Source organism: Pimephales promelas, chromosome 20 (assembly GCF_988280905.1).
Source record: "Pimephales promelas chromosome 20, fPimPro1.hap1.1, whole genome shotgun sequence".
In the NCBI taxonomy this organism is placed as follows: domain Eukaryota; kingdom Metazoa; phylum Chordata; class Actinopteri; order Cypriniformes; family Leuciscidae; genus Pimephales; species Pimephales promelas.
The window spans coordinates 14,168,371-14,180,790 of record NC_142788.1 but is presented as its reverse complement, the minus strand read 5'-3'; the positions used below and the strand labels follow the sequence as shown (position 1 = coordinate 14,180,790).

The window sequence follows — 12,420 nt, the reverse complement described above, 5'->3', positions numbered from 1 at the left end:
TATAAATTTGCCTTACGGGTGCAGTTCTTGGCTGTGATGGCATCACCGTAGAAACCAGGGGCGCAGATTTCGCAGTGCGGCCCGGCGGAGTTGTGCATGCAGCTCTGACACACGCCTGTCAAAGGGTGGCAGTCGCTGAACAACATGTTGGGGTCTGAGTTTCCATTGCAGTTGCACAGCTGGCATGTGCTGCCAATCACCATTGGGTTTCCATAGTAACCAGGTGCACACCTGCATTATGAATAAAATTAGCAATTAGCGATTTTCATTTATGATTTTTAAGTCCACTGTAATTCATTATTTAATAACAATAATAGTAATAATAATGTATTATTTTTAAATTTATAAATGATACTTTATTTAACCCTCTGGGGTTGTTCGTTTCAGAGTCACACTCGGGGTGTTCGGGTCCAAATGGACCCAAAGGGCGGGATTCATATTTAAAAAAAAAAAAAATATTATAATATTACAATATTTTTTCTTTTCTTTTTTGGTGTTTTGAGAAAATTTCAAATATAAAAAAAAATTATAATTAGTATTAAGGCAATAATTATGACAAAATTTCCGCCCATTGAACATAATAGAAAAAATATTAATTTTTTTTTTTTTAAAGCTGTGTTTCATTTTAGAGTCAAGCCTAGGCCTCATAAAAGCAATTTTTGAAATGAGATTGATGCCATCTGGTGGACAAACTGAGCATTTTAAAAATGCAAAACACATGTATAATCTGAATTTTTTGGTGTGTTTGTGTATAAAAGTGTGTTTGTTTGTGTGTGTGTGTATCTGGATGTGTCTGTTTTGCACTCTTGATGATTTATAGATTCATCCCTTCACTGTTGTGTACTTTTTTTCAAGATCGTGGCTGATTTGTAGATTGTACACACAAAACAACTCAGTATTTTCACATTTTTGCCAATTTCCCATTCATTTTCCATGCAGGTCCATTTGGACCCGAACACCCCAAGTGTGACTATTTTTTTTTACAACCACTTAGACTATTTACATCCTGTCCCCAATTTTTGGGGAGTTCAAATACCAAATACCAACAAAGTCACCAAATTTCGGACCATTCCGAGGAAGCTGTGATTTTTAAAAAATTTCGGGTCCATTTAGGCCGAACAACCCTAGAGGGTTAATAGAACTCATGTATAATTTATATATTTTAAATCATTTTATTTAAACTGTATTTTTATTTTAGGGCTGTCAAGTGAGTACATTTTGTTGTTATGTAATTAATTATATGATGTACTGATCAATTAATCTAGTTAATCACAAATTAATCTCAAATCAAATTTGGCTGTTTGTTTCATATTTGTGGATAGTGGATGTTTCATAACTGTACCTTTCACACTTGGATCCAGCATAGCCAGGCATACACAGACACTGCATATGCTTGGGCTTCTCCACACAGCGGATGGCAAAACTGATAACAAGATAAAACAGACAAACATCCTTTACTCTGAGAATGACGGATGCTAAAATCAGCCATTTTGGGGGATTAAAGACCAGGAAGAAACTGGCACAAGCAAATCAACAGAATAAAATAAAATAAAAAATAAAAACAGAAAAAGGTAAATGAGTTTTCCAGATGATGAAAAACGGGCACTGACTTGTTTGAAGCCACTTGCAGCGGGCAGGGGCAGCTGGAGCAGGACACGGCATGGCCATCAACTGTGTTGTTACCGTGAAAACCGCCCTGACACTTCTCACAATGGTTTCCAGCAGTATTGTGGCGGCAGTTCTGTGTACGAAGAGTTAAACTTTCATCGGAAGGCTAATTGAAGGTCTGAGTCAGCTCCGACATCCATTTATGGTTTTACAACTTTGTTTTCCAGGAAGTTTGACATTTTACTATACCCAGTGGAATTTGCAATAGCAATATATTGCCCATGTTGATGTCTCACGTGATTTATATACGACTTAGTGAGTTGAACTCACCACACATATCCCAGAGCCATCCAGACACTGATCAGAGTGACCGTTACAGTTGCAGGGGACACACTTCCCGAGGAACAGCCCTTTAGTGTCTCTGTAGTAGCCTGGAGCACATTGCTGAGAGAAGGAGATGAAGAAATGAACATGTTAAAGGGATAGTTTGACCAACAATTTGTTATCATTTACTCATCCTCATACTGTATGTTTCTTTCTTTTGATGAACACAAAAGAAGATTTCACAGAATGTTGTTAATGGTAACCATTGACTTTCATATCATTTTTTCCCTAGTATGGAAGTCAATGGCTACTGTCTGGTTACCAACATTCTTGAACATATCTTCTTTTGTGTTTAACAAAAGAAAGAAGTGTGGAAACACTCTTAAAGTAGTAGTTCACTTAAAAAAAAAAACTTTTGCTGATAATTTACTCACCCCCATGTCATCCAAGATGTCCATGTCATTCTTTCTTCAGGCGAAAAGAAATTAAGGTTTTTGATGAAAACATTCCAGGATTTTTCTGCATATAATGGACTTCAATGGGAACCAAACGGTTCAAGGTCCAAAAGACAGTTTCAGCACAAACTGCAAACTGTTCAAAGGGATTTAAACGATTCCAGACGATGAATAAGGGTCTTATCAAGTGAAACGATCGCTCATTTAAAAAAAAAAAAACGAAGTTTAAGTTTTATAAGCTCAAATGTTGACCTTGCTCTGTTCTGTGATGCGCGTTCGTGACTCTCCTGTTCAAACTCGTTTTTCAAAATGAACGAATCTTTTTTCGTGTCATTTGGTTCATTCAACGAACTAAATTAACAAGTTGACTCGGGAAAAGATTCGTTCATTTTGAAAAAAAACGAGTTTGAATAGGAGAGTCACAACAGAACAGAGCAAAGCGACCATTTGAGCTTATAAAACTTAAACTTTTTTTCTTTTTAAATTAGCGATCTTTCTGCTTGATAAGACCCTTATTCATTGTCTGAAATCATTTAAAGCCCTTTGAACAGTTTGCACTGAAACTGTTTTTTGGACCTTGAACCGTTTTAGTTCCCATTGAAGTCCATTATATGGAGAAAGATGCTGGAATGTTTTCATCAAAAACCTTAATTTCTTTTCGACTGAAGAAAGAATGACTTGGATATCTTGGATGACATGGGGGTGAGTAAATTATCAGTAAAAGTGATAATAAAACAAAAGTGAACTACTAGTTTAAATAATGCATCAATACAGAACTGTTCCGCCAATATTACTTTAACCTCTAATAAGCATTAAATCATAGTATAGAAGTATTGTATAAAATCCTTGTTTTTGTTAAAGCTCACTACCTGACAGGAGTCTCCTAGATAGTGTCCTGGGCACAGACAAATTTCAACGTTGTTGGCATGTCGACCAGAGGGCAGGTTCTCTGCCGCCTCCAGCACAGCAGCGCGCAGCGACACGGACTGGGCCGACTGAGAGTGCAGCGCTCTGATCTGCAGGGACTCCAGCGCCACCAACACCATCATCAACTCCTCACGGGACACAGAGTTCCCAGTCTGAGCGTGCCTGAAACTCTCCTTTAAATGAGAAAGAGGAAACTCGAGTTACAACAACTACGCATTTGTGGAATTATTTTGTACACACGCATACAAACAAACTCAGTTTGGTCATGTCTGAAAACCATATTCTTTTTTGTAGTGTTTGTTTCCTCACCTCCACCAGGTGGACGATCCCATTATGAGGGTATTCAGGAGAGGAATACTCTCTTTCCATGTACACAAGAGTCATCTGATTCCCCTGCACACACACATATGTTCAGTTACACTCAACTTCAACTTTATGTAACGATTCTAAATAAACTTGACAGAGGGAGAGTCTCAGCTGCTCTGGTACCTTGAGGATAATGTCTGGCCGTGAGGTCTCAACCATCAGAAAAGCATCACCTCGCATCGTCTGGGTGTGCAAGCTGTAGCGCAGATAGCCTCCGTAGGACGACACCTACACATACACATGGCAAAGAGAACACAACATCAGGTTAAAGAGGACCTATTATGCTTTCAACTTTCTTTGTGTAATGTTGCTTTTTAAGAAAGCAAATTTACAAGCACAAAGTCACTCCAAAGAGACTTCTCCATATCAGTAAGCACTCCCAAAAACGCATTGATTGTAGTTTTCTTCCATTAACAAACACGTCACAATATTCATCATTTAAAAGGGGTCATGAACTGCATTTTTGTATTATTTTATAGTATTTTCTGGGGTGCAGTTAAAATGCCAGTATGATTTTTACATTAAAAATAGTCATAGTTTAGAAATAAAAGGTCATTTTCTACACTAGTTTTAGCCCTCTGATTTGAACTCTCTGTTTTGAGGGGCGTATCTGCTGTGAGACTGCATTGTAAATGCCCACTGCTGTGATTGGCTAACATCTTTGCATATGGAATACATATTACATGTGTAACTCTCTTGAAATCTTTTACTGCTTTTGTACTATTACAGCTGTTGAGATTACAGTGATTTGAATAGGTTTGGACACCCATGCTAAAGTTGCCTAAAAAGAGGAATACAAAAAAAATCATCTTTTGGATATTGATCTTAATGCCTTAATTAGAAAAATGAGGAAAACTCCAATCTTTAAGGACACCAAAAGATTCCTTTTGGTGTCCTTTTGATTCCTTTGATTTTTATTGATTTTTGATTTTGATTTTTTAATGATTTTTATTTTTAAAAGCCAGTTATTTCATGGATCCAGGATAATATGTATAAAATAGAGTATAAAATGGACCCACATCAGTATAAAATAGACACATAATCACACACCTTCCACCACACCTAGAGATTGGCATGGGGTACTTTCCATAAGATCATCTTTCAATGCAAATCAAACCAGCTATTAGGCTAACTGAAGTAAAACCGTGCCAATCTCTAGGTGTGGTGGAAGGTGTGTGATGATGTGGGGATATTTTAATTTCAAAGGCCAAGGGAACTTTATCAGGATGCATATTATCCTGGATCCATGAAATAACTGGCTTTTAAAAATAAAAATCTGCCTGACTCTATGGGAATTTAACATAGGGGTGTCCTGGCTTATGCACCCTGTATATTAAGGAAAACATTTATTTATTCATGATACATTATTCATTCACAAAGAAAATTTGTGTCCTTAAAGGTTGGAGTTTTCCTCATTTTTCTAATTAAGGCATTAAGATCAATATCCAAAAGATGATTTTTTATTCCTCTTTTTAGGCAACTTTAGCATGGGTGTCCAAACTTATTCACATCACTGTAACTAATCGTGAAAAGTGTAGAGCATTATACCCCCGTCATAACTTGATTTCTGCACTCTCATTTATCATAACTAACAGTGCAAACACGATGTAAATAAGAGATAGTATCATTGACTATAACGGGAGTTTTGGTAAAAGTCCAGAACTGAGTCACTGATTAACTCGCGCTGATTGACCGACAGCTCAAGCGATTATTAAGGCAGCGATCTGTAAATATTTTAATCACAATTTAAATGACGGATTATTTCATGGTACTAAGAGAAACAATGTCAATTTGATCATTTAGTCACTGGCTGTTGTATTAATGTCGGGTCCATTTCTTACAGTAAAAGTGTGTTTGCAAAGCCTGCGCCGAAACTGCGCCTGATTTACCAAAGAATCCACAGTGAAATGTACCGAACAAACAAATAAAGCTCTAGTGAGACATTCAATCCAATCACAACACAATGGTCCATCCAACCAATCAGAGCAAACTGTGCTTTTCAGAAGGAGGAACTAAACAGAGCATTACTGACACACTAGGAAGAAAGGTGCTTGTAATAATGTAAAATTGTAAAAAAAAATAATGTTTTTTTTGAACATTCAAGCATGAAGACCTATTCTAACAGACCCCGAAAACTAAATCAAGACTTTGAAAAATGGCATAATATGGCCTCTTTAAGACAATAATTCCTAAATCTGCAGCCTGCATTTCATCTCGGCATCAACATTTAGCACCAGACCAAACAAGGTGTGCGCGAGTTATCAGATTATATTGTTTATCTGACCCTTATGTTTCCTGCAGCTTTAATGTGAGCTATCTGATGGAGATTCAGCTGTCTCTCTGGCCCCTTACAGTCTGACCGCCAGCTAACCCATAAGCTTGGTTGAAACATATGTTACTGCAGCTGCCATGACGCCACAATATAGGGATGAGAGCACCTTTAAAATCTAGGTATAGAAGATTAGAGCACAGGAATGCATGACCGCATTTGTCCTGCTCTTAGAACATCACGAATTGTTGTGGACTCACTTTATCGCCGAGGTAAGTGCGAGGAGCGTGCCAGTGCAGGTCCTGAGAGACGTCAGGTACATCACTCAGATCCGCCTCCACCAGATCTTGCTCGAGATGCGAGGACACAGGCACTTCCTGTCTGTCACTCCTCAATAGTACCCAGCCAGCCATGTCCATGATCTGTAGATCAAAACAAAAGGATCACTGAAATTGTACACCACACAGTAATTACATTGATTTATTTTTTTACAAACCTCCATTACACAAAGAATTACTGAAAGGGAGTTTTAACAAGCAGTTCAAGCTAATCACATCTCATATAACTGATACAATGAGTTCATTCAGTGAGAAATTTGGAATATGCGAGTCTTTTTTGAACAAATCATTAAAAGAACCAGCTTGTAAGGGTCATCTGTAAGTAAATCAGACTACACTGGTTGCGCTGTATGTTTGTTTTTGCATGTGCCGGTGACGACAACTCAACAGACAGATACTGTAGTGTGGCTGGAGATTCAACGGTAGTGTATATGTTCATGTATAAAGGTGACTGGATTCATTAGGTCTTTATCTTTAGGAGAGTACCTCACTCCTCCGCTTGTCAGAGCTGCGGCAGCGGTCAGTGGCTCCAAAGCAGAAGCACTTGGTGCAGCCTTTAGCGTTAGTGGGGTCCAAATGAAACGTTCCCAGTTTGCATTGGTCACAGCGAGCGCCTTCCACATTTTCCTGAGAGGGATGACACATCATTGATATAACAGAGATGAGGAGCGAGCTCACTGATAATGGATATATAAATTAATTCACAAATGATATACTGTAGGTGCAGAAGGAGAGAAGGTCAACCTTGCATAAACAGCGTCCGGTGAAGGAGTCACACACATCTATCTCAGTTCCTGCCTCGTTGCAGTCACATGGTCTGCAGTTGGGGTATCCATAGAAACCTGGGCTACATCTGTCACACTGACGGCCAACAATGTTGTTCTTGCACCTGTGGAGAGAGTAATGTGCTTTGGCATGGTGCAAATAGCATGAAGTATGTAGGTATGTGTCTTCAGTGCCAGCTGACTCTCTAGGATGGCCTGTAGTTCCTACTCTCTGGTTCACGTCTGAATGAAATGTGACAATGTCCTGTGGAATTCCACAAAACTAATTGCCAAACTTATTGTGAGCATGTGAAGACCCAAAATATGGGCATTGTACTCAACCAGACCCAGTCCACATAACAAGATCTTGGCTTTGCCTTAAGGGACGTGACACACCAAACTGATGTTAAGCCATCAGCCAATGTTGGGGCATCGGTGAGCATCTGTTTGGCTAGGTTTTGTGGTGTACGAGAAAGAATGTTGTGGGTTAACTTTCTGAAAATGTGTTTCCAACACTTTGAGATCCAGAATAGGACGAAATGAACAGTTCTTCTTTGGAATCAGGAAATAACGGAAGTAAAAACCTTGTTCGCACCACCCAAGCATCCAATTGCACCATAATTGGTGAAATTGGATGCTTCTGCAGAGGTCAGGTGTGGATGCCCTTCCCATGGGTGGATCTCGAACACGAGATGATGAAAGAGAACGGCCAAAGTAATTTTCCATTTATCCAGTTATAGTTAATGAACATGACCTAAATGGATGACGCATGAACAGTTTATGACATTCTCTCAAAGTACAGGGATGACTGGTGAAATTCTGAAGCTCACAGTCACTGGAGCTCAAATCCCAAATCCTATTTTAAACACTGCCTAATGAGGAGATGGTGCGGCCAATAGACTGAAAAAAAAAACTCCTAAAAATAAATACCTCTGGAATTCCTGCACTTAAGCCTTATTTAGACAGTATTGTTATAACTAGAGACAGTGGTTAATTATATCAGTCCTTCAGGCAGTGCTTCACAGAAAAAAAGTTTGGCTCAGGCGTAAAAGCTCAGTTGTAAACAATCCATTGACTCCATTCCAATCCAAATGACTCGACTTCAAACACCAGACACACTTAGTCTCACAAATATTATGAACTTGTCCATGGCATATCTCACCCCGAAATCAAAAGAACAAATTACAATAATGGTCCTATTTTCAATTCTTCTTTTTTCGTTTTACAATTTTTAATTTATAAAATGAAGCACATTTGCACAAATTTTCATTTTACTCATTCAGTAGTTCATAGAGATGAAACGGTTAGCTGCCAATAAATGAAGAGATTGAGTACGGTTTTCGACTTAAGATCTAAGCTTAAGTTGAATGCGTCCTGGATAACTAAAACTGGAACTAGAACTAAAACTGAAAAATGAAAACCATTAAAAAGTGTTCCCATTCAACTGGAAAGAAAATGAAATAAAATAAAATATAAATATTAGAGGTAAAACTTAAACTTAAATAAAAATGTTGCCTTGGTCTCTAATTGAAATAAAATGAGTTTAAGTAAAAGTACAAAATGTACTAAAACTAAAGCTTAAATAAAAAAAAGATTAAAATTAAGAACATTCAAATTATAAATACTGTAATAGTATATAAATATTACTATAATAACCATGAGTAATTAACATATAATATAGGTATAAGGAAAAGGTTTACTGACTTAACTCTGATGAAAATAATCTCACAAAACAAAAAGTCTTGATGGTCTTAAAATAGACTGGTTCACACAAAACACAATTTCTTATTTTTCATCCAATTGATTTTGAGGTGGAAACATTTTTGTGAGATTCAAATCAAATGAAACCATTTGAAAATAAATCAAATCAGTTCCTCAAAGTCATCCTCGTGTGTAGCATGACCATAACGTAGTATATGTGCGTGTGTCATGCTGTGCAGTACCTGCACTGGCCGTTTTGTGCGTCACAGCTGATGTCCAGTGAAGTCACTCCAGGCCTGGAGCAGTTGCACACCTCACACCCCACCAGAGGATGGCAGCCAAACGTCTGGGGTTCACAGGTGACACATTCCGGCAGAATGGTTCGTGGAGGACAGATGCACTCACCCGTGACAGGCTCGCACAGTCGTGTACCGCAGTTACATGCTAGAAAGAAAAGAAAAACATCATCTATGGATCAATCAATCAATGCATTGTCCCACCATGTGGCTGGTGTTACTCACGTCTGCAGTTGGGGAAGCCGTAGTATCCCGTGGCACACTGGGAACAGTCTCGGCCAATCACGTTGGGTTTGCACTTGCACTGTCCACCAAAGGTCTCGCAGGTGTCGCTCTCCGCACCCACTTCGTGACATCCGCAGGGCACAGCGCCATTATTAAAGAACGCAGACAGAGACACGGCAGAGCTACGGCAGAATGCAGTGGCTGTGGAAGGGCTGAGAAGAGAGAGGGAAGGTTGGGAATGAGGGTACTCTAATAGTGTTATAATAGCAGACAATGTGCATGAGCGATAAATAGCCACACCATGTTGGTCGATATTATTTTAAGGTATTGGCATCAGTTGTTTTTGCATAATTAATTGTGTCATTTTCTCTGTTTTTCCTTTTAAATTATTTAATTGTCTAAATTTAAAAACTCTAAAAACACTAATATTTTAACTATTATATTTTAATTATAACCTTTAACAAATCTCAAAATAAATATATATCCATTTGTATACATCCATCGCGATTAATCGCATCCAAAATAAAAGTTTGTGTTTACATAATATATGTGGGTGCACTGTGTATAATATTTTTTTGTACGGTATATATATAGATAAATACACACACATGCATGTATATTTTAAGAAAAAAAAATATTATTTATATATATATAATATTGATATTTATATATAATATAAATTATATATAAATCTATATACAGTATATACATGAAAATATTTCTTAAATATATACAAGCATGTATTTATAAATATATAAAATAATTATACACAGTGCACCCATATATATTATGTAAACACAAACTTTTATTTTGGATGGGATTAATCACGATTAATCGTTTGACAGCCCTACTGTACATTATAATGTTTAGTAATTTCAGTACTTAAACATATTTATTTCAGTTAGTTTCCAAGTAAACATTCTCATTTTCATTAATGTTTTTATGTTTAAGTTTTTAACCGAGTGCATTTTTGCTATTTCAGATGTAATCACCAAATACAATTCTTAGTAGTTTCAATTTTAATTAATATTTTAATAAACAATTCATATTATTTTAATGTTCATATTATATTTAATGTATATATGTTTCATCCATATATAAAAATAGCCTATAATTGAAATATTTGTCATTAATTTTTGTCTATTTTAGTCCATAGCATGAAAATGATTACTAGCCTAAACTTTTATATCGGTGCATCCATACATACTATATTTCCAAATTCAGAAGTGTCACATACTTGATGTAAAAGCTGTTTTGTCCACAGTTGCTGATGAAGTCGTAGGATTTGTCCAGAGGCTCCTCAAACAAAAAGCTGGAGCTGTAAGTGCTCTCTGGCACCACTAGCACATAGTCCTAAAACACAAACACAAGAGATTTACCATTCTTGAAGAATTTATTTTATTTATTACCATTCTTGAACAAAATTCGAATGGACTTTTAATACAATTTCATAATGACACTCACCAGCCACAGTGTCTTCCTGTCTGGAACACGCAGGGTCAGGATGACCTCGTGGTCCGTCACATCCAGGATAATCTGGTTCTCAGACATAACAACACTACGGCAACCATAACCATGGGGACAAAAGGATGCGTTGACGTGGCCTGGAAAACAGAGAGTGACCATTAAAACAAATATTTCTATTGCTAAAACACAACCTCAATAGTGTGCATCTGTTTAAAGCTCACCCTGCCATATGCGTCCTCCGTTGATGTAGACCTGGACATTGTAAGTTGGGTGCAAGGGCTGATGGTAATGCAGGATGAACACGTAACGGCCCAGTGCATGTACACGTGTTGAATACACCACAGCGTTCTGGGAAATCATGCAGACAAATGAACATTAGTGTCAACATTCAAGGATCAGAAAGAGACGACCTAGAAGACAGGAGGCACAGGATGGATAAATGGAGGTTCATTTAAAGCAATAAACGGGAACAGATTTTGGACAGCAATGTGAGAGGGCTTGATGTACCTGATTAGGGTCCAGAAGCACGTGTTCACTGTTATCAGCTGCGGTTGGCGGCCTAGAGGTCATGGGTCTGTCTGCATAAAGGGAGGGATCGGGGGCTGAAGCCAGAACTTGCTCCGGCGCAGAAGAAGCCTGACCCTCTTTTAGGACCAGAGACTGAGGAGGATTCTGGAAACGAGACGGGATGCAGGAGCCGCTGGAAAAATAGAATATAAAATTTGACGATTATTAGTACTTATAACTGTAGCATATTCATATGTCATGTGTCAAAAACTGGCAGTATTTAATGACAGGTCAGTGCTAAGGCAGTGAAAAAAATTATGTTTTTAAAATAAAATAAATTGAATTAAATTAAACAAAAAATTAAATAAAAAAAATAAAAAAAACAGGTCCCATGGTTCGAAACGCATGTGATTCGCAGATTAATTGCGAAGTTTAACCATCACAGAGTGAAAGTTTATCATTTGCATTTATTTCTAAGTTTTGCCAATTTAAACATTTAGTTGATTTTAAACCATTCAAACGCAAGGAGACGTGAAAGAGAACTCAATTCGGTGTTTGCACACTGCTATATCTGTGTGCACAGGACGCTCAGACAGGACGCGAACACTAAATCGAGCTCTTTCACATCTCCTTGGTGAGTTTTAACAGACAAAGAAACATAAAAATATCTTAAAATATTTAAGTATTCTCATAAACACAGTCAATTATGTCTAAATTGAACATAAACAGTTGAAAGAAATTGAATGTGTATCATTATATTGGATCCGAGCATTATGTCTTAAAGTGACAGCAGCCTAATATACATGCTGCTGTCTATGACATTAATGTCATTTACATTCACATTTATGCATTTGGCAGATGCTTTTATCCAAAGCGACTAAAATTTCATTTCAAGGTACACATTTACATTCTTATCAGTTCCCATGACCTTGCCAACGCTCTACTGTTTTAGCTACAGGAAAGCTGTTAAAACTGATAGACCTTACTTTATTCGTAATTTTGTTATATTGTATACATTTCTGTTTGTAATTTGTGCAGTTGCTCTTATTTTATTACTAACTATTCACTCATCTTAAACCGTGAGTTTTGTGATTTGTTGCACAACTAATTTGAGTGTAAAAAAGTTTAAACACCAAAATAAAAATAAAATAAGATAAGAAATTAAATCAAATA

At 37.3% G+C, this 12,420-nt stretch overlaps 1 protein-coding gene across 3 annotated transcripts in view; it reads right to left on the bottom strand.

Moving 5' to 3' along the window:
* Positions 1-12,420, bottom strand: part of lama5 (laminin, alpha 5) — a 90,496-nt gene that overhangs the window by 23,006 nt on the left and 55,070 nt on the right. For all 3 annotated transcript variants that reach the window (XM_089124167.1, XM_089124168.1, XM_089124169.1), the window contains 16 exons: positions 11,248-11,440; positions 10,962-11,088; positions 10,738-10,877; positions 10,511-10,626; positions 9,274-9,485; positions 8,995-9,196; positions 7,032-7,176; positions 6,774-6,914; positions 6,210-6,371; positions 3,804-3,908; positions 3,624-3,707; positions 3,257-3,487; positions 1,939-2,052; positions 1,611-1,741; positions 1,343-1,423; positions 17-231 (listed from right to left, as the gene is read on the bottom strand). In XM_089124167.1, coding sequence (XP_088980293.1) covers positions 17-231; positions 1,343-1,423; positions 1,611-1,741; positions 1,939-2,052; positions 3,257-3,487; positions 3,624-3,707; positions 3,804-3,908; positions 6,210-6,371; positions 6,774-6,914; positions 7,032-7,176; positions 8,995-9,196; positions 9,274-9,485; positions 10,511-10,626; positions 10,738-10,877; positions 10,962-11,088; positions 11,248-11,440 — 2,399 coding nt within the window. The remainder of the gene's footprint in view (positions 1-16; positions 232-1,342; positions 1,424-1,610; positions 1,742-1,938; positions 2,053-3,256; positions 3,488-3,623; positions 3,708-3,803; positions 3,909-6,209; positions 6,372-6,773; positions 6,915-7,031; positions 7,177-8,994; positions 9,197-9,273; positions 9,486-10,510; positions 10,627-10,737; positions 10,878-10,961; positions 11,089-11,247; positions 11,441-12,420) is intronic.